This window comes from Ostrinia nubilalis, chromosome 5 (genome assembly GCF_963855985.1).
Source record: "Ostrinia nubilalis chromosome 5, ilOstNubi1.1, whole genome shotgun sequence".
Taxonomy (NCBI): Eukaryota; Metazoa; Arthropoda; class Insecta; order Lepidoptera; family Crambidae; genus Ostrinia; species Ostrinia nubilalis.
The window spans coordinates 10,092,217-10,115,034 of record NC_087092.1 but is presented as its reverse complement, the minus strand read 5'-3'; the positions used below and the strand labels follow the sequence as shown (position 1 = coordinate 10,115,034).

The following is a 22,818-nucleotide window of genomic DNA, read 5'->3' as shown; positions in this document are numbered from 1 at the left end:
GCACAGGTTTTTTTTATCATGCACAAATCAGTATTATTAATAAATTGCCTTTGTTACAACATTTTTAAGCATCTGTATTTTGTGTTCAACTTAATCGATAAAATACATTAAAATTTACGCTTTGGGACTTTTAGCGATAACACCGTAAATTACAATATCCCAAGCATATACTATTTTATATTACCTATGTACAGTCGACCGCACAGCATACTATACGTTTTTGTTGCAAAATACAATCATAGCACCTTACATACGATGTTTGGTAGTACCTATATTATCTGTGTAATGTGTCGTCGCCTGTATTTCAATATCATAAAATTGTAAGTATTGCTTACCAAGGGATTTTCAAAGTTTTTTGTTTATTGAGATTAATTTTATTTACAAAACCTCGATAAGTAAGACTCATTGTCAATAGAAAAATAAAATATTTGATAACAATAACATGCTGTTTCTATTTTAGCGTTAAACCACTGTGTAAATCTGCTCCTCATTTGAATTGTTAATTTATAGCATAGCCCTAATATAGTAGTTTTTCGGGTAAACTCAAAATTTTGATTGGCTTCTGCAAAGAATAGTCGACCGTGCTAGCCTTAAATGTTACGGTTCAAAGATGATCGATAGAACCCTGAATGCTAAAAGTAGCATATTGTGTGCTGTGGCTCTAATGATTTCAGCGTTGTCAATTCATAATACTCACGTTATGAAGAGTCACAGAATAAAAAGTCAAGCTTTTTTTTTTCAAAAACCATGAATATCGGTCCAGCTGTTCTCAAGTTAATAAGTGCTCGAACAAATCCGACAATATATGTCCGGTTTCCGGCAAATTGCCGGTCCGGCGTAGTGGGAACCGGGCCTAATTAAGATGAAGGGTTTAGTCGTTTGAAATAATAAATATACAATAATATATTGTGGAAATGTGTATTGCCATAATAAGTCGGGTTGTATAATTACAATACATAACAAATCTATTCGGATAAATTATTGTGATTCTTCTACAAGGTAAGGAAACAAAACATACATTAATAACAATGCTGGCAAAGCTCAAGATTCAAATAAGTAATTAATAATAATTTTGTGGTTTTCTGAATAAAGAAAAATAAAATAATAATTATTATTGTGGAGACAATAGTTTACTATCAGCACCTTTATCTTTCGTGGAGATTTCCACAAACTTGATTTATGTTTACATGGATATCCACACACACAATCATTATCATAATGTGACCAAATTACTTATTATTTCCACTTATACCCATAGGTAGGTATCGAAGTTAATATAATCGGTATTCTATTTTGCCATTCATGTACTGAACAATTCTAAAGGATGCACCCTCCCTACCTGGTTGGTACAGGAGAAATAAAATATATTATGCTGGATATATCTTACTTAACATTATAAATTGAAAAAGCCAAATATATTATGAAGAACGTAAAGTTCATTTTTTGCTTGGAAGTTTAAAGATCTCAAATGTAATTTAAATAGATTTACCACTTTATTCACAAAATTTACATCCATCGAAGTTTTGTAAAGGATGCGGTCTAGATTACGATACCACCTAATGATCACGCCTTACAAACTTACAAAGTTGATGCTAATCTGTAGTTATGTTTTTACAATATACTTTACTCACACACAATAAACACAGAGAAAACGCGGCAAAGACAGCAATACCGATAGCATTCAAACTAATTTGTGTCAAACCAAAATTTGGAAAACCTTGGATAAGTGTTTTTGGATCATTCCATTACAATTTTAAAAAACCTTTAATTCATAGGAATTCAAAAGGATTGCCTTATTTTATAGCACTAGTTGGCGCCACTGGCAGGTAAGGTTCTGTCCTTTGCTTCTGGGCTAAGCTAGCCCCTAGGCCCCAGCCCGTACATCCCAGAGCTAGGCTAAAAGAGTGGCGCCAACTAGTGAGTGCTTAAGGAAACCCTAATTGCTTCAAAAACATAAATAGCTTTCTATTAAAAATATATATTTTGCTAAATATACTTTTCCATAGCACACAACAATTTAGCTAAGTGAACAATCATTTCTATCATCTAAATTGTCTAATTTGAAAACATTTCATTGAACTTATAAACAAATTCATATTCATTCATTAACCAAATATTGGGTCCTAATTTCTGATAATAATTCCTGTTTAAATAGTATTTTATCAAGGTGATCTAGTATTTCATTACTACTAGGTAAAAAAACAATAACAATGATTAATCTTAATTAAGTGAACTCTTAATGCTATTTCTTAACATAATTATTATCTATTTCAATACGTAAATTTGTTTGTTTTGATTTACTGATTCGACCTCTCAAATCATCTGTTTTGTTCAGTCTTCTTGATTTTAACATATGACGTAGATCACTTCGTGCCCCTACATGTGTTTCTGGTTGATCTTTGGTTTCCAGTCTAGACCAGACATCACTGGTTTTACTGTTAACTTTTTGAACTCTGCTCATGACATAGTGATCGTCACTGTCATCTGTGCCGTCACTCGAATACTCATCAGCTGACAAAGAACTATCTGCAGGTACAACTTTAGCACCTAAACGTGACAGTATTGTTGACTTTCGTGAATTTCTTTCCCCTGTTTTAAACTTCTCAGACAGTTTTGTTGTGTGTCTTGGCATATAGTTGCTTTTGGAATTTACCACTTGTATAGATAACGGTGCATAAATATCTCGTTCATTGGATGACTCCCTATCGCTAACAGGTTGCTTTTTCTTTAGTTTTGATTCTTCATCATCAGCATGCATTCTCATTCTTGGTACCTTTGATTTCTTTTTCCATTCAGAATCTGAACTACTATCATCAGGCTCTTCAACTTTATGACTTCGTTTTCCCAAACGCATGGCCAATTGCTTATTTTTTATTACAACTTCTTGGTTTTCTAGTGTAAACTCCTCTTCATCATCATCATGTTTTGGTAATCGGCGTTGAAAAATTTCTTGATGGTCATATACACCCCATGACTTACATAAATCACCCCAAGGGTTCTTGCTCACAGAATCTGTATTTTGATCATAATACTCATCAGTGTATTTAATATCTTCAGCCTTCTTTTTAGGCATTTTTTTATCACCATTTGTAGCAAAGCGCATTAAAATGAGATCCTTTTTAGGATGAGGCATTCCTTCTCTCCAATGATGTAAAGATTTAGCAGCAAGCATTTCCTTCAATTCTTCACTTTTGATTTCACGGGAGTGCACTAGCAAAGCTAAAGCAGCAGATATATGATCCTGACAAACAATATTACCTGAAAAATTATTAAAACATGTTAATAAGAAATAAATAATTTTAAAATTTCACTTGTGGTTTGTTGAAACAATTTGTAATTTTGGTAAATGGGTCTGTACTCACTGTGAGTACAATAATCATGGTACTAAAGTGATATTAACTTTAACTAAAAACAAATAATATACTAACATGAAACTTCATCAATCCTTTCCAACGATAAGGGCTTATAATCTTCCAAGTATTCAAATATCTCTCTAGTGGTCAGTCCGTCCACCCCATTCAAATGTAGAGCATCAAATCTGAAGTGTCTTTCATTACCACTTTCTATTCCAAAATTTTCATAAAGCTCATCGATCTGTTTCTGAGTAATTACTCTATTACCACTAAGATTTAATCCAAATCTTCTTGCCCTTTCTTCTATCCTTGCTGCATCAATCTTTTCCAATTGTGTTACCATTATCCCATTTTTGTCAGCTTTGTAAATCTGCAAATAAAATTATAAATAATTCTACTATTTCTATTTTCTACCAATCTCTACCCAACCCAGTGATAAACTAATACAATTTTAAAGTTATTCAATAAATTACACCACTTGCTTTTACATGGTGTTTTTTTTTTACCTACTAAATGTACTACCATAACTATTGTTTCTTTTAACACCACAGCTTTAATACCACGCTAACTAGCTACTTACTCACTAAATTGATACTCTCTAACCTTTGAATGCTGACGAAAGGCGATTTTATAAAAAATAATAATTTGCAGCATTTGCAGCGTTACCTACTACTGAAGTCCCGAAATATTCATTTAGGTTAATAAAATGTAATCGTAAGATAAAATGAATATGTAAATGTACTAACCACTGTATGTTTCGCTGGTTCCAAGTCTTCATTTTTTGATGGTGGTTCGAAATCGTCAACAAGCATAGCGTTATCATCACTCATTTCACCTTCTTCTCTCTCCATTTTTATTATCTACGTGTAGAAAATTTAAAGGAATAAATCTCTAGTTATTGTAATAAATTAATACGAAATCAGAAACCAAACACGCCAACCAACCAAACAGATGACACAAATTAATTAGTGATTAGGGTTGTGTCACTGTGTGTGGTATGAATCATATGAATTCAATCCGATTCGATTCCTAACTAAATCGATTATCAAAAGACATGGTATCGATAAAATAGCATTCGTCTAGCTGCTGCATTGATTTGGTTCCAAAACATAGATTATTTGAAACTTATTAATTAAAGTTGATGATAGCAAGAGGTTTAATGATGATGACCAAACATCACTTTTATTATTTTTAAATAGACTATTACTTAAAATACTACTAAGTAGTGTTATGCCCGTTTTCACCATTAATCCCTAGTTTTCAAGTTACCCCTATGGTAACAAATAATAACATGAATTTTGTTTTCAAAGGGGTCACTTAAAAAATAGGGTTTTATGGTGAAAACGGGCTTAAGTCTCTATAGCGCATCATAAACAAAATGAAAGCCGTAACGGATGTCCTTAAAACATAAAACATGATCATAATAAATAAATATAATCGAATCGATACCAAGTAAATAATCGATTCTATATCGATAAGTGGTTCCCGGTTCCGGCTCGAACATCTCTAAACCGACAAACACGCGTCGTAAACCATAGACTACAAAAATATATTTTTTGCACAGATTATATCAAATGATGAATTAGCATAATAATATAGCTCTTAGCTCATCGAGATATTATGTCAGTGGTCTAGTCTAGTTAATAAAATGAAGCATGGATGTTCTAATTAGATACTTCTCTCTTTGTATTTGAAAAACTCCATATTATTCAGTGATGCTATCTATCGGCTCACCCTTGAGGAGGCTTGTTTAGGGCGAGATGACCAGTAGCGGCGTAAGGAGGGGGGCGGTGGGGGCGGTCCGCCCCGGGTGCCAAGCATCAGGGGGTGACACAAGTCGCGTAGATTAGTACTCACTGGCACATCTGCATGGCAAATCTGCGGTCTATGTCATGATACGGGGGGGTGCGATTGTCTTTCAATCTTCGAATCGGTAGGTAACCCCAAAATCCTGGGGGGTACCAGGGGGTGCCTTAGGACTTATGACGGGGGGGGGGGGGGGTGATCGCCCCGGGCAGTGGGTAGACACTTCTCATACAAAAACTAGTCTCTATATGTAGCAATTGATATACAACCTTATCCCTTAAGCAATAAAGTGCATTTTAGATTGATTTCACTATAGCAGGGGAACCCGCGGATCAATACCACCATACTAAAAATAATTGTTAGTGTCCTTATGTTGGTAGTATTGTTAGTTTGACAAATGAAAAAAAATGTCTGTCAATTGAGTTTGAGTTTTTAACCGGCGAATTGATTCGTGTGAAGTTATTTTCTCAGATTTGGTGCAATATTACTGTAAATAAACTTTTCTGTCGTTTACGTTGAGTTGATTAAGTTCCTCCGTATCGGGCGTGATAAAGTTTGCTGTTCAGTGTTATGTTTTTTGTGAGATAGAGACTCTTTTAAATAAGCTGTGTTTCAACTTCTACAGAAGTTTAACTCTTATTTACTTTTCTGTTTAATGGGTATGTTATCTACTTACTTGAAATATTAGATCTATTACAAATCTATTTTTCATTAAAAACAACCCTATGTGATGAAAATGTAAATGTACTTTCAAAACTGGTAAATGCATGAACCAGGGCATTGACACTGGTTGGAGAGAAATTATAGGCTTTGTTTAATTAATACCTATTTCATTTTAGGCTTCTACTGATAATGGAGAGTAGAAACAACAAGAAGTGCGTTATTTGTAATAAGAGGCGAAGTCGTGGTGGATCACCCTTACTTTTGAGTAGGTTTCCTCTGGATTCTGACCGGTAAGTTTCTAATAACACTCATTTATTACAAGATAATTTTACTGATTGTGTAAACTTAAAGGCTGGGATTAATATTTTTAATCATACAGTAAATAACCATAACCAATTTTTAATTTCAGTATTTTGTTTCGTACTCTGTAAATGAATTGCATAACAATACTAAAAGAAATTAGTTGATGAATAAATTTCAGTTTGTTATTCTTTTTCTTTTCTAATAGGTATTTCTTATTTCAGTTGTCGAATGTGGGTTAAAAATGCTGGCATAGAAGACTTAGCATATGTACCTATTGAAAAGTTACACCAACTGAAGTTCGTTTGTGGTGGGCACTTCACTCCTGAATCCTTCAATGCCAAAGGAACTCGGCTGAAGAACTCAGCTATTCCAACACTGGAATTGAGCAATCCCATCTTGCCAGATGAAGTTTTGACAGAGTTTCCTCTTCATGTAAAAGACTCCAATAAAGAAAACCTCAAGACAGGTATGATGATGACTTCAATTATTTTTTTTAAATTTAATTTACTATCTATCAATTTTTCTGAATTATTTAGATGTCTTAATTAATTTCTTTGGTTTCCAAAACAAACCAACCGAATGCAATTTAACAAGGTTCTTTCTTTGTAACCACAAACATGTGTTGTATGCTTATCAATAAATAATATATAATTTCAATTATTAATTATATCTATACTTTGTTACAGTTCTTTATGATCATTCATATTGCATTCCAAAGAAGTCAAATCCAGTTGAGGTATGTTTATCTAAAATTATACTAATAATATAAAAAGGAAATATTTAATTGTTTGTTTGTATTTGATCGGCTCCGTAACTCGAAGCCAAGATAGCCTAAAGTGCGGGTTAGAACCCCACAGCTTGAATATTGTAGTAAACCCACTCGTAACACAATTTAGCTTAGAATGTGTGTTGAGTTAGAGGGACTTTAGTAATTTGTGTAATACAAATTCTCCAAAAAAAGTACCGGACCAATTTGAAAAATTTTAGGCAATCTACATTAATTAGCCAGGTCAGCTAGTTTAATAATATTTATAAGCTAGTAATTTTTAATGTGAGCAAGACATGTACTAGACTGATTGTACCCTAAAGTTGGGTAAGAACATGACATTTTATTACCCAATTCACATTTCATTATCTGCTTTCAGTTCCCCTTACAACTACAACCAAACAACTAAATTCAACATGTTTGGGAGCTGTGGATATACCAGATTCTGGTATTTCTGCGAAAACAACTTTTGAACCTCTTCCTTCTACTTCCAATGCACCAGAACATATGACCTATAAACCCATTACTCATGGTAAGTGTACAAACTAATTATTTACCTTCTAAAATATGCCTTCCCTCAAACTAAAGAATGCCACCCTGGATGCGTTCTGCAGTCTGCAGTCAGGTCAAAATGAACTTATATGTACAACATTCTAGGTTTCTGTACATTTTATATTAATGCGATTTAACCGTGCGGATACGAACAAAGAACGCAAAGCACACGTGACTGATTGCCTTATCACGACCACTTACAGATTGTCTTGACATACCCGCAGATCGCATCCAGAATGCAGAACATTAAAACCTCTAAATGCCTTTAATTTAATATTATGTCATTGTTATTGAAGGTGGGTCCACGCTTCATATTTTATGAGAAGAGCTATCATTATCCTGTCTTTGCATTTTTTTAAAACTTGATAATGATTGATTGATTTGGAAATAATATGTTTCATAAAACAACAAAATAAATTTTAAACTAATTTGCATATTTATAATATTTCAGATGATAAAAACATTTGCCATCAAGATGCACAGGCAGAAATATTAGTCCACAGTTATAAAAGACCTAAGAAAAACATTAAAATGAAAGGTAAGATAAAACATACCTAATTTAAAAAACTAAGTAAAATTGCTGATTAATTAACCAATATTCAATTCAATTTGCTTTAATGTTGTTTTTTTTACTAATGGAAATGTTTTTATTACAGACACTTCATCAACATTTACAATTAAAGAGAAGAGGCTTTGGCGACAGTTACAAAATGCAAAAAAAACAATAAGGAATATAGCGAAGTCAAGAGTGAATTTAGACAAGTTAGATTCGGAAGTGCTGACATCGTTAGTAAAGGATGTAGTGCAGAATAACAAAAAAAAGTCACAAGGAAAAAGGTGGACTTTAGCCAACAAAATATATGCTTTGGCTATATTTAAACGGTCCCCTAAAGCATACCGCTATATGCAAAAGCTGTTTACGCTACCAAGCACTAAAACGCTCCAAAGGATTTAAAAAAATATACCAATGGAGCCTGGTATAAATAAAAATATAATTGATATGTTAGAGGCAAAAGCATCAAGTATGCCAAAGGAAAATAAATATTGCTCGTTAATATTTGACGAGATGGCGTTAAAGAAACGGATAATTTATAACGAAATTGCTGATAAAGTGGATGGCTACGTGGATTATGGAGAGGGCGAGAACATGGGACGAGAAAAGAAAATTGCAGACCATGCGTTAGTGTTTATGATACAGGGTGCTAAACATAAATACAAACAATATATTGCGCACTATTTTGTGGAAGGCACAATATCAACAGCAAAACTGGCAAAAATTATATCGGACATCATCAAAAAATTAAAAGAAATCGGATTTATGGTTCTAACAACAGTTTGTGATCAGGGATCTACAAATATAGGAGCTCTTAACATGTTAAAAAGAAACTGTGGACAAGGCATAGATAGCAACTTTTTCTCTGTAAATAATGACAAAATTTTTATAATCTATGACATCCCTCACTTGTTCAAATCATTACGAAACAATTTCTTTAAAAGTGGAAATATGTCTTTCGATGGAAAAATTGCACAATGGAGGCATTTGGTAGTTGCAGAAGAACACAACAGAAATTTTTTAAATTTTAAAAAACTGAATAGTACCATTGTAAATCCAACATTCAAAACTAAGATGAGGGTGAAGTATGCTGCGCATGCTCTGAGTAATACCGTGGCAGCTATTTTAAAAATGATGGCATGGAAAGAAGTTTCTGATTGCAATGATACAGCATTTGTGATTGAACAGTTAGATAAACTATTTGATTGTACAAATGGTCCATCATCTTTAAATGACGTAAAGAAAGGGATCCGGGAAAATGTTTCCACATCAAGTAATCACATTGAGTCTTGGACCTTTTATACTGATAAGTTAAAAACCATAAAATTTATAACAGCAGAAAACACGATACTAAAAAATGTTAAATGCGTAAAGGGATATCAAATATCTATCAAATCCTTAAACGATATTTGGGAAAAGTTAAAGAATGAAGGGTTTAAATATATGAACCTTAGACAGTTTAACCAAGACTCTCTGGAAAACTTATTTGGAATCATTAGGCAACACAGTGTAACCAATAGAAATCCCACTATCACGCACTTTACTGCAGCGCTTAAAACAAGCATGGTTACTGGGCTGAAAGTGCCTCATAGCAGAAGTGCTAATTGTGAAGCAGACAACAATAAACATATGCTGGAATATAAAGACATTTTAAAAACTAATTTAAAAACAACAGAAATAAAAATTAATGTTCAAGATTCCACAGACACTGAATTTTATCCTGTGTTGTCTATCCCGGACCCTGAAAACTTAGAACAGCCCATTGAAAATTTGTGTAGCCTTGAAAACCAACCAGTAGTATATGTAAGCGGGTATTTAGCTGCCAAACTATTACAGAACAGTTCTTGTTTAATTTGTGAAGAGTGTTTGAGCGTGAAAACTCCTGTTGACAATGATTTGTATGCATATATATCTCTTCGCGAATGGTGGCATGATAAAAAAAGTCTCGTTTATCCAACAATTCAATTATGTACCACCGTAAATGAAGCTAAACAATTTTATCATGACCATATTGCCGACCAGATATATATGGAAAATGTTGGAAAATTCATTTTCTTAATGTTGAGTACAAATTGTAATTTTAGTTGGTTTAAATGTCAACAACATAATAAAGAAATTTATGATAAGATGTTTAAAATATTAAGTTACCTTTTTCTAAGAAAAAGTTGTAAAATCATTAATGACAGCTTCATAAAAAGTGAAAACAATTTTGCTGACAAAAGTAAAAAAGCACAGCAACAAAGCATTGAAAAGTAATCTTGAGGCTGAGGTTCGATCAGCTGATAAGAAAATTAAAGATGTTTATCTTTATAAATAAAAATCCTATTTTTTCTTAGAAAAAGTTGTGAAAATAAAAGTTTACAAAATTATCATTTCTGTACTTTGTTATAATTTTCAATAATTCCTCATGCCTACAACTGCTATGTCATGTTCAATACTTATTGTAATATACCTATTTTATTTTGAAATAAATAATTTACGTTACAAAACTTCGTTTTACTTACACATAGTATAAAATAAAAATAGTAATCATTAAAATATTGAAGGTTCCTATACTAGATATCGATATGCAATTACAACCCTAGCAAAGTATCGATAATCGATAAGTTATTACGAACGTCACTAATACTGTCAGAAAATAAGGCATTATGTTGGTAGCTCCGCCTGTAGTTTGTGCGGTTGGTAAAGATTTGCGGGTCGTTCTCTAAAATGCATATGTGTGCGTGAGCTCAAAAAATATCTATGGAGTGCCGTCTCTTACTCTTTTATGCTCTTTGGCCCCGGGTGCCAACCCATGCTACGCCGCCACTGGAGATGACCGTGGGGGATGTTCTCTAGTGGGGATGTCTTTCCCAGTCTAGTACCTGTGAGACGCCTAGTAGTGGGATAAATCCGGGTTTTGTTAAATAAAACATCAAGTTTTACTTTAATATTATTTAATGTATTAAATTCTAAGGTATGTAATGCTGATTGGCAAACACATATTCTAAATTTTTAGTAAGTCAATAGTGCTAAGAGTGCTAGTTTCATGCTTTTAGCAAGATCGTAGCACCATAATAATAATATGGCGCGACAAAGATATCAAACTCGGTAGAGTTTTGAGACACTAAAATTATAGTTTTTAGTTCTATACATAAAAAAACGGTATATTGATCGCGGTTTATTTATTGACATTATATTCAAACTTATTACCTACATACATTGTTCACATTTAGTCCAGTAGAATTAGCTTTTAAATCGGAAATAATTCCAACATAAGATTTTATTGCTTTAATGGCTTCATTGGTTGCCCATTAAGACTCTCCTAAGTTTTCGACTTCGACGGAGTTGTGCTTAAGTGGTGGGGGCCCCCGAAAGGGGCGCTTTTTCGGTTTTCCAGTTATACCGCGTAAAGGACTTACCCTATCGAAAAGTGGTCTTCCTGATGGTTGAAGGGCATTTAATTCTGCATTAAATAAGACCAAATTCATATGTTTTGAACAAACCGTTCTCGTGCAAATGTTCGGCAAAGTAGAAAATATGTGTATAATTAATGGAGGGTCATTAATTATACACATATTTTCTACACATAACTTCTTTCTTTCTCTGTGTTACCTACTGTGGCTGCCCCTCTTCCTTGTATCCTCCTGCACGACTACGTTGCCTAGCCGTATGCCTGGTCTAAGGTTCGACGCCAAAAATCAACAACAACAAGTTCATATTAAAACGCTGAAGAGTTTTTTGTTTGTTTGTTTGAACGTGCTAATCTCAAGAATTACTAGTTTGATTGAAATAATTATTTTTGTGTTGAATAGCTCATAAATTGAGAAAGGCTATAGGATATATACAATCACTCTACGACTAATAGAGCCGAAGCAGTAAAGAAAAATGTTGCAAGCACGGAAAATAGTATTTAAACTATTTTCACGCGTGCGAAGTTGATTTTGTGGCGTCGAACCTTGGACCAGGCATACGGCTAGGCAACGTAGTCGTGCAGGAGGCTGCAAGGAAGAGGGACAGCCACAGTAGGTAACACAGGGTCGTTCAGGAGAGTGCAAGGAAGAGGTGCACCAACCGCAGTTAAGGAACGGCTGGGACGCACAAGGATAGGCGCATCAAGCTCGTAAGCCTTGATAGGGTTACACTGGTTGAGGTGGCCCTTTTCAAGACTTGGAAGCCTGTGGGTAACAAGCCATTGGACGTGGAGAGGGTCATTAATTATACGTATATTTTCTACTTTTCCGAACTTTAGCGCGGGAACGGTTTATCCAAAACATTTGAATTTGGTCTTATTCAATGCAGGATTAAGTGCCCTTCAACCGTCATGAAGACCACTTTTCGATAGGGTAAGTCCTTTACGCGGTATAACCGGAAAACCGAAAAAACGCCCCTTTCGGGGGCCCCCACCACTTAAGCACAACTGCGTCGAAGTCGAAAACTTAGGAGAGTCTTAATGGGCAACCAATGAAGCCATTAAAGCAAAAAAATCTTTTGTAGGAATTATTTCCGATTTAATCAATTTTTGTGTTTAATTCTACTGGCCTAATTGTACAATCGACAGCACATTGTTGATATAGGTAGTAGGGCTTAACTGAATCAGTGCCCTCAGGCACATCATACCGAGAGCTGCAGTACGGGTGGGTGTTTTTGTGACTATCAAACGCTTATGTTTCACATTAAAAACTTCGAGCCCCGATAGGCCTACAGACGCGCTTCATCGATTCTGCGATACGATTGGTCAGCGTAATGATAAAAACAGCGTACGTCAGCTGTTTTGACCAATCGTATCGCAGAATCGATGAAGCGCGTCTGCATCGGAGACGTTAAAAATTACCGTAATCGGGGCTCAGAACTCTTTCAGATTTGTATGCTCTAACTCGTCATTTATGTCAATGTTACCCCTCATCCCGTACCGCTCCCATACCTCAGGCACTGAGTCAGTTATGTGCTATACCTATGGTCAAATTATTTGCAAAACAGCACCTTTAAAGGTGTTAATATGTACCGTTTTATGATGACATCTATTTAGGTTAATGTGCCGCCGTCCTGTATTTATGATAATATATGGTGATCGGAGGAATTAAAATAAATACCCATATACCAATAGAAACCCCTAGAAATTCATGTTCACGCCATCTATTGGTCATTTAGTAATGTTACTCCGGTCACCAATCGTCTTAACATGATGCGATGATGCGACGAGCTATACGATCGCGATGGTGCCTTAGGAGTAGAGCCGCTAGTAAAACTTATGTGCACACGTTGCAACACTAGTAGAGATCCTGTGTGGTTATAATGGGTATACCTGTTAAGTCAATCGTATGAAAACCAAAATGACAATTTATACGGAAATATTCTTTGGATCCTGATAAATGTCAAATTACTTGATATACATAAAATTCGACGTACCTCTTATCATAAATGATGGCATTCATTGGGGCACAGAATCAAGTCCATTTACTTTACTTCCTTAAACATACATTGTAATTTAGCAATACAAAAAAAACAAACACAAATATGTGGGAGTAAAGCATTGGGACTCGATTCCACCCTAGTGAATGACGGGCATAATAGGGAATATGCACAATATTTCAATTTATTTGCTTTGTAAGACTGCACCTAAAACAACTTGAATTTTTTTTTTCAATACATTTCTTAATTACTACTATATTTTCTTGAATAGAGAAAGAGAACCATTTTATACATTTACTTTATACTATGAATACTTATTAGTTATGATGATATATGGTTTGAGTAACTGATAATTTAAAATTTACATATTCCCCACATGCAACCTATTACAAATTACTGAATAACACTTTGTGGAAAGTTGATATATCCGGTTCCACATTGGAGTTAGTGCTGTATAGGGCCGGCTTTGAACTGCTCCTGAAACATTTGATAATCTAACATTTAATTTTCTTAAATACAGGAATCATACTTTCATAATATTATAGTGAACAAAGCCTGATTAATTAAATCTGCCAATACTTAAGATGTAACACATTGAATTTATATCAATTTACTCAAACATTATTATGGCTCTGAGACGTGGTCGCTTACTATGGGCCTCATAAGAAGGCTCAAGGTCACCCAAAGAGCGATGGAGCGTGCTATGCTCGGAGTTTCCCTGCGTGATCGAATCAGAAATGAGGAGATCCGTAGGAGAACCAGAGTGACTGACATAGCCCGCAGAATCGCTAAAATCAAGTGGCAGTGGGCGGGGCACATAGCTCGAAGAGCTGATGGCCGCTGGGGCAGGAAAGTTCTTGAGTGGCGACCACGAGCTGGAAGACGTAGCGTGGGCAGGCCTCCCACTAGGTGGACCGACGATCTGGTGAAGGTCGCGGGAAGTACCTGGATGCAAGCGGCGCAGGACCGGTCTTTGTGGAAATCCTTGGGGGAGGCCTTTGTCCAGCAGTGGACGTCTTTCGGCTGAAACGAACGAACGAACGAACTCAAACATTAAGATTAACCATTTATTTAAATTTTAACCCAAAACAATATTAAAATTTCGTTTAACATAATACCTGTCTTATTTTATTTGAACGTCAAAAGAAAGTTCTATAATTAATAATTGAAGTGGCTTATTGTTGGAAAACTGATTGCCATGAAGCAGAAACATAAAAAAAAAATTATGACATACCTTGTTGGTGGTGGGGCATTGGCACGTGGAGTGACCAGAAGACAGTTCATCGGTTGGCCGTCGAGCTGCCTGTTGTGGTACAGGTCCACAGCCCGCTGGGCGTCCTCTTGCGTTTTGTATATAACTTCAGCAGTGCCAGGCCGCACTAACCGCGATTCCGCCATGCCGCCTACATCGCCAAATAACTCCTAAAATAATACAAAAGTAAACAGACAAATCTAGAAAGTGCAAAAAGAATAAATCTATAAAGATGAAAATGATTCGCAAAATGTGTTGGTAAGCGCATAACTCAACTACGCCGGGACCAATTTTGCAAATTATTTTTTTTTTGTTGTTTAAGTCCAAGGATGGTTTTACGGCGAGAAAAATTCGAATAATTTCCGGGGAAACCCCCAGGCGAAGCCCCGGGTTTCGTACCTAGGTTGTACCTAGTACACAATAAAAACAAGAGGTTAACCTGCTAAATAATAAGTACCTCTATATCTCCACTGGTAACAGTGTTGCGTAAGTTACTGACTATAATCCTGTACTCTAATACAGGTTTTTCTGTTTTCTTTTCAACGGTATCAGTTCGTAAAGCTGCCATTGGTCTTTTTTTCAGGATTGATGGAGGCCTGGGTGGACTTTTTTCTTTTTCTGGTACAGCAGATCTGAAACATTATGTGTCAATAAACATTGGTTTTTTGTTTGAACAACTGAAATAACATTGTTGATTTTAGTGTGAAACTTTGATGATTTGTTGATCTAGAAATATCTTTTGTAGAAAGACATGTATTATTATCTGAAAAAAATAAAAATAAATGGATTTTCTAATGGTACATAATTATGAGAATACAAATGGGTCATTCTAAGTTAAGAGGTACTTTCGATGGCAAGGGCAAAAAAGTACCTTTTTTTTATTCTAATTTCCAAATTTTTGATTTTGATTTTGATTTTGAATACAAGAAAAACGTCTCTACCCTGGGCTGTCCCAAACCCGACTATTTGTAAACCAATTATTATGAACGTATTAAAATTAAATAATTACTTCATCATCGTTAATTTTATACAAAACAATAACTTAGGAACACTGTCTTATAAGTAAAATTACATAAATTCCAATTTTTCATAAATAATATCAACGCCGAAATTTGTCCTCCGTATTTCGTGTCTCGTCCCCTGGCTTTTTGTTTTCGTTTAAAAGTTAGTTTTGTTTTACTATTTTGTGAAAGTTATGTCCTTTAGTGCATAGGATGTAACGTGAAGCTATCAGCAAGCGGCGCATAAGCCGACTGCGAAGTCATTTTAACCGCCATTTCAGTCACGCCGCTCGCTGGGTGTAGAAGTGTTGAGTGAATGCAGTCTTTCCTCTGGTAAGTTTTATTCAGCAATTATTTGTTAAAATACTAATGTAAACTTCAATATTTACTATGAATAGTGCATACATTGTTACGTTTGGATGTGAATTGCGTACGAAAAACACTTTTACGGCTATTTTAGATATTGATCGAAAATGTATCTCCCCTGGCGTATTTCCCCTGGCTTTTTTGATGGCAGGGGAGATTCGTAATGACCAGGGGAGATACATTTGTATGCGTTTTCATGAATACTTCTATATTTTTCTCTGAACCTTTACTTGGTATTATGTATATCTTAGCTTTACAATTTAATATGACTTTTTTACAGAAAAAATGGCATCTAGAAAGCTAAAGCCCTTGAGAAAACCTGCCCGAATATGAAAATTTTCACCGTAGATACACCGTAGACATGCTATCGGAAAAAGCAGCAACATTAGGTTCTACTGAAGGTATAAAGACTTTTTCAGGCACAGTAAAGGTTCACCAAGTTACCGGTTGCGTATTTATACCTGACATTATAAAAAGTTTGAGATGCTTCTGTGTGTCCAGCCAGAGTTATGTCATCATTTTGAATTGGGTACCTACTTTGGATTATCCACAAACACATGCTAAAGTCACTGTTTCTGTGAAGGAAACTACGCAACATCTTTTCGTCCAAAATACCTCAGTGCCTATAGACGAAAGTCTTCAATCAAGCAACCTCAAGTGACAAAGGGCAGGGCACATAGTACGCGGAACTTAGAGCGCGCTACACATAGTATTATTATATTATATTATGGTATTGCGGTCGACCTTCACCTGTTTAGACGCGGGGAAGGAATTTATAGCTGTTCTGGAGTTTTGTTTTGTGACATATAACTTATTTCTGTCAGTATATTTTTCGGATTCCTTTTTGGGGACTTAATAGATTTTAACGATCTAGATCAAACTGAGGTATCCATGGCCGTTACATCCGAGATTGACTCATGTCACTCTCTAATCCCACAAAATGGCAATCATCTGAAAATTATAACGCAAAATATACGAAGTATCGGGTGTAATTTGGATAATTTTATTCTATTAATAGACAGATTAAAAACTCAATTAGACATAATTATTTTGACTGAATGTTGGCTATCTTGCAACCCAATCATTCCAATTGTAAACGGTTATATTGGATTTGCAACCAAGAACTGTAGTAACCAAAATGATGGTGTTGTAGTCTTTGTGCGAAATGGTCTCAATGTTACCATTGAAGAACCAATTTTTAAAGGCGGAAATTGTCTATTAATAAAAAATGGATCAGAACTAGCAATTATTGCTATTTACCGATCACCTTCTAGAGAAAACAGTGTTGATTCTTTTATTAATTCATTAGAAAATGTTTTAAAAAATATAATGATGTTTGGGAGTGTGGCAATTATGGGCGATATAAACCTAGATATCTTACCTAACAATATTGATAAACACACAGAAAAGTATCTTAATTTGACAGCTTTCTATGGTCTTCTACCAGCTCATAATTTGGTTACTAGACACGCTAGTAAGACTTGTATTGATCATGTCTTGCTAAAAACAAAAAAGCCCACACTGACAATTGTCATTCAGTCCGATGTTACTGACCACAGTGCGGTACTGTTTTGTCTGAAGTCTGGTATTGCTCCTGAATATAAATTATCTGAATCAAATACAGTTCTTAAACTAAATGTGGCAAATCTGACCTTAGATATGAGAAATACAGATTTTAGTTTTATTTACGACATCCATGATCCCAACCTTGCTGTTAATCGATTGATTGAGCTTATATCTAATCTACACCTGAAAAACACTACAACCTGCAAAATCGTTAATAATAAAAGAATTCTGAAGGCGTGGATGACACCAGGTTTACTCCGTTGTGTAAAAAATAGAGACAGTCTTTTTAGAAAAGCTAAGCAAAATCCAAATAATGAAATCATCCAAACAACTTATAAGAGATACAAGTGCTTTTGCAATAATCTACTTAAAAACACAAAAAGGCAATATGAACGAGATCTAATATCTCGTGCTGGAAAGGATAAAAAGAAACTCTGGAATGTACTAAAAAATATAACTTTCACTAAAAAACCCAAATCATGTCCAAACGAACTGCTATTATCCCACAACTCACCCGATTTAGCCGTGGATCACATAAATAATTATTTTATTCATATCGGAAAGTCTTTAGCCGAAAAAATTCAAACAGTCGATCGCCTTTCCAACTCTTGTAATGAAACAACTGCTCCCCTAAATTCTTTCGTTATTACAAACACTGATGAAGCTGAAATTGAATCCCTCATTATGAGTCTTAAAAATGAGTGTTCTATCGGTTGGGATAACATTTCAAACGGTTTTCTTAAAACACACAAGGATGTGCTTGTTCCGATACTCACTCATATTTTCAACAGGTGTTTGGATACTGGTGTATTTCCAGATGCTCTCAAAAAAATCGATAGTAATACCAATACACAAGGGAGGGGACAGGGACCGAGTCAACAACTACAGACCAATTGCCATTCTTCCCGCTTTATCCAAGTTATTGGAAAAAATTATTAATAAGCGCCTCATTAGTTTTTTGGACTCTAATAATTTACTGGCGCAAAATCAATTCGGCTTTAGACCAGGAAAAAATACAGAAGGTGCAATACAAGAAGTTATTAAATTTATAACGCAGAATTTGGACTCTGGCAGAAGATGTTTAGCAATTTTCTTGGATTTAGCGAAAGCTTTTGACACGGTCTCTGTCCCAATCCTAATGAATAAACTTGAAAAACTTGGAATACGCGGAAAACAACTTAGCCTATTTAGGAGCTACATGCAAAACAGATTACAGGCGGTCAAAATCGGAAATCATAAAAGCACTTATTTACCTGTCCACTATGGTGTGCCGCAAGGCAGTATTTTGGGTCCCACATTGTTTACAATTTTCATAAATGATCTCTGTAAGATGAATTTGCTTTCAGGAAGGTCTATCTGTTATGCAGATGACACAGTGCTTCTTTTTGAGGAAAGCGATTGGGAAAAAACTTTTCAAGTGGCACAACAGTCTTTCAATCTTGTGCAAAACTGGTTACGCAACAATAAATTAACTTTAAATGCGGATAAGACTAAGTACCTCACATTTTCAATACGTAACACAACGCAACCAATTGACACATACAAAATTATTGCCCATAATTGTTATCGATCGTTGACCACCAATCTTTCTTCACTTTGCCAGTGCCCAGATGTGGAGAGGGTTGAAGTTATTCGGTATCTGGGAGTATTGGTAGACAAAAATCTAAGTTTTAAACTTCATTTGCAGCTTTTAACTGGACGTGTGCGAAAACTAATTTATGTCTTTAAAAACTTAAGAAATGTAGCTCAACGAGGTCTACTACTACAGGTCTATCAAGCCCTGTGTGAGTCTCTTATAAGTTATTGCATATCCTGTTGGGGAGGTGCTCCCAAATCTAACATGATAACTTTAGAGAGGGCCCAAAGAGCTGTGTTAAAAGTTTGCACTTTTAGACCTTTTTCCTATTCCACGACATTTTTATATAAAGATTGTCAAGTACTTACAGTTCGTCAGCTGTTTATTCTTTGTACTATTAAAAGACAACATCAGTTATTGAATTTTGAGCCAGAGAGGATAAAAACCAAGCGTCGTAAAGACATTGTTATCGAATCTAGAGTAATTTCAAAAACAAAATTTAGTAAAAATTTTTTTTCTTCCATTGGACCATTTTTGTATAATAAAATAAATAGACATCTTAAAATTTATCCATTGAGTAGGTATGAATGTAGCACAGCTCTTAAGGCGTGGCTACAACAGAAAACATACGATGAGACTGAAGAGTTATTGACTGTGATTGAATAGTCAATACTTCTTATTAACTTTAAGTCAAATCATTACTATTTTCTTCTACTTCTGTAATTTATAGTCCTGATTACAAATGCCCTTTATCATTACACTCAAGGGAAATATGCTTTATAATGCATTGTAATGTGAATAGATTTTAATTTTGTTAAACTTGTTATAACACGTTTTGTTTCGAGATACCTACCAGTGTCAAAAATTACATTTACCTAGTTAGCTATAAAATGTATCTTTTTGCGAATTTTCGCTATGGGAAGAGCGCTTGCTTATCCTAAAATACAGGGCTCTGCCCTAACTTAGGAAGCAAAGCTCAATGTTTTTAGAATCATAATATTTTGTAAGATACATTAATGTCTGTACTTAAACATTTGTTGCTTGTTTTTATATGCATGTACTTACTTTTGAATAAATAGATTTGTATTTGTATTTGTATTTGTATTTGAACTAACGGCCGATGGGGCAGCAAGGTTCTGGAGTGGAGACCTCGTACCGGAAAGCGCAGTGTAGGACGTCCCGTCCACCCACAAGGTGGACCGACGACCTCATAAAGGGAGCAGGAAAGGGCTGGATGCAGGCCACCACCAACCGGTCATTGTGGTAATCATTGGGGGAAGCCTATTTTCAGCAGTGGACGTCTTATGGCTGAAATGACGATTATGAATTGATGATGATGTTTCTTTAATCTCCTGGGATCAGGTTTTAAAAAAACTACCCTAACCTAACTTAAAAATGAGAGGGTAGCGTATTTTTTATGCTTTAATGAATCTATTGATGTCTTTGAACGCAGATTTTACATAAAGATTTTTTTTAGTTACCTCTCAATTCAAATGGTTGTACAAGAAAAGTTTAATAATATTTCAGAGAAGTTTTTGTTTCTTTTTATTTCGTTATTGACTATTGATAGTTGTTTTGATGGAAAGTAAAAGTAAGAACCTTTTTATGTTTTGTACCTAGGCTTAAAATACATTTTTGTTAACAAAGTTTGCTAAAAAATGAAAAGTCTGATTATAAATAATTCATAATTAAAATTAAAATAAATAAATAAAGTTAATTCCTAAAAATACACTGTTTTTAGTATGTGTATGTCTCTTCCCTGTCCATAAAGTATCCTCCCGTGTGCACCTTGTCTCTACCCTGGACTGAGTATTTACCCTGGTCGCTTATAAAACGAGAAAAAACCAACAAATTGACTGGCCACTTTGTAAACATTTTCAACTTTAAGGTTTCCATAAAACAGATGTATACTTAAGTAAAAATATTTTAAAAAAATGCCGTGCCGTCGCTCCATACAACACATTACCTCTTAACTTAGAATGACCCAAATATTCAAACCTGTAAACAGCAGTCCTTTTTTCCAAAGGATCATTATTATGAGCAATTATTTTTAGCTGCAAGCTGGCTTTACGGTTGGATGATAATGTTCTTTTTGGAGGAATATACTCATCTCCCATGGGATCATCAATGACTTCAATATCATTTTCAACAGTTCTCAGGATGGGTTGAGGTCTGGTAATTCCTATGAAAAATAAATGAAATATATAGTTGTTAATATGTTAGCTCAAAAAACAACAATTGACAATAATAAAGTAAATAGATAATTATTATAACAGTAATATACATACCAGACAATTTTGCCTGTATGGGAATTGGTTCATCAAACCGCCTGGAGTGTAAGTTTAGATGTTTAGAGATGTTTCTGGCAGTGGCCAAAGGCTGAGAAACCACTTGTCTTGATGGGTCAATGAACACTATAATGAAACAAATAATTTAACTTTATTTTTGCTCTTATGTATCAATAACAAATGATAATCCTGGTGTATACTTGAAATTTGAATAGAAGCTATTTATTTAGTATTTAAGCTTTTTGCACATAATAATTGTACAGTGGCGGACTTAACGCCGGGTGGCAAGAATGCCACCAAGAGAACTACCAGTCAACCACAGGTCAAGGCAAGAAGGTAAGTAGTGAAAATTATCAACAGCCTAGATTACTCTTGAAACTCTTACAGTTTGAAAGCACTGTACTTACGCCGTTCCTTATTTTGGACTGTCCTCAAAAATTTGTTGCGATGCTGATACATATTTCTAGGTTTCTGTTGAGATGACAGCTAAAACCAGCAGAATAAAGTCAATAAATATATAATAATTTAATTAATGTGGTTAGCAGTTAGTCTTTTCTAGAACTTCTTCTTGAAAGATCTTATAAGCTATATCTACAGGACTGCATGGAAAATTCTCAAAATATTATATTCTCCAAGTAAGTTCTCACTAATTACATATCAATTTTAAGTGTTAATAATTTTATATTGGTATTATATGCCTGTAGGTAGTATAGAAGCTAAATTATATAAATATGTTACCCGCTTTAATCTCATTTGTTCTATTTTTAATCTGGCATCCTTTTGTTTAGCCAGTTCAGCCAACTTTTCTCTAGCATCTACTATTTGAGTTCTTTTTTTATGTATTATTTTGTTTCTAGCGTCAGTAATTGGAATTTTGGGTCTCGGCATTACATTTTTACCTTTTCCTAGTGGCGCCGTATTTTTCGATCTGGAAGAATTTCAATTAATATATTATAAGTCAAAAAAGAGGCATTCAATAAATAAATGTATGTAGTCTCATTTTACTTGTACATACTTCACATTTTCTCGTTTCTTTTTCTGTATGATATCTTCCAAACTCATATCAATATACGAGGTCATTTTGATACCTCACAAGTTCTTGAGTATACACTGCGTCTGTAAACCAGATGTTTACAATTGTTTAGACTATTATCAATATTAATATCAACGTTCACAGCTAATAGAAATGAAAAAATTAGAAATTCGTTTACTAAAATACAATCCGCTTCGTTTGGTAGCAATTTTGTAGTAATTTGACATTTTACTTTTTTTTAATAATAGGTGGGTTTCTTTTTTGCCTTCAGATTTTGTAATTACAGAAAAAGACATAGACCTAGTAAAAAAATATTGAGAACGGGAAAATAGTTGGTAACTATTTTTTA

General features: G+C 34.6%; 2 protein-coding genes across 3 annotated transcripts; both read right to left on the bottom strand.

The window, feature by feature from the left end:
- Positions 1-902: 902 nt before the first annotated feature.
- LOC135071897 (nuclear cap-binding protein subunit 3-like) lies at positions 903-4,325 on the bottom strand. The gene is made up of 3 exons (XM_063965759.1): positions 4,100-4,325; positions 3,429-3,723; positions 903-3,258 (listed from the first exon to the last, which is right to left on the bottom strand). The coding sequence occupies exons 1-3, from the start codon at positions 4,202-4,204 to the stop codon at positions 2,243-2,245; spliced, it is 1,416 nt and encodes a 471-aa protein (XP_063821829.1). The 5' UTR covers positions 4,205-4,325; the 3' UTR covers positions 903-2,242.
- Positions 4,326-12,468: 8,143 nt separating this feature from the next.
- On the bottom strand, positions 12,469-22,748 carry LOC135071894 (polymerase delta-interacting protein 3-like). 2 transcript variants are annotated; one of them, XM_063965753.1, is made up of 9 exons: positions 22,648-22,748; positions 22,452-22,552; positions 22,175-22,364; positions 21,844-21,922; positions 21,437-21,562; positions 21,147-21,330; positions 15,097-15,271; positions 14,622-14,809; positions 12,469-13,864 (listed from the first exon to the last, which is right to left on the bottom strand). In XM_063965753.1, the coding sequence occupies exons 2-9, from the start codon at positions 22,514-22,516 to the stop codon at positions 13,774-13,776; spliced, it is 1,098 nt and encodes a 365-aa protein (XP_063821823.1). In that variant the 5' UTR covers positions 22,517-22,552; positions 22,648-22,748; the 3' UTR covers positions 12,469-13,773. The 2 variants fall into 2 exon arrangements, with proteins under 2 accessions (XP_063821823.1, XP_063821822.1); XM_063965752.1 differs by having other exon boundaries at positions 22,452-22,695.
- Between the last annotated feature and the right edge of the window lie 70 nt (positions 22,749-22,818).

What these genes read in the sequence shown, in the direction of transcription:
- LOC135071897 (XM_063965759.1), bottom strand. Translation starts at nt 4,204, where the DNA reads ATGGAGAGAGAAGAAGGTGAAATGAGTGATGATAACGCTATGCTTGTT. An exon ending in AACCAGCGAAACATACAGTG is followed by an intron (nt 3,724 to 4,099) that starts GTTAGTACATTT and finishes TTTTATTTGCAG; the next exon opens with ATTTACAAAGCTGACAAAAA. An exon ending in AAGGATTGATGAAGTTTCAT is followed by an intron (nt 3,259 to 3,428) that starts GTTAGTATATTA and finishes ATAATTTTTCAG; the next exon opens with GTAATATTGTTTGTCAGGAT.
- LOC135071894 (XM_063965753.1), bottom strand. Translation starts at nt 22,516, where the DNA reads ATGACCTCGTATATTGATATGAGTTTGGAAGATATCATACAGAAAAAG. An exon ending in AAAAGGACTGCTGTTTACAG is followed by an intron (nt 15,272 to 21,146) that starts GTTTGAATATTT and finishes ATAATGTTTCAG; the next exon opens with ATCTGCTGTACCAGAAAAAG. An exon ending in AATGCCCCACCACCAACAAG is followed by an intron (nt 13,865 to 14,621) that starts GTATGTCATAAT and finishes CAAATGTTTCAG; the next exon opens with GAGCAGTTCAAAGCCGGCCC.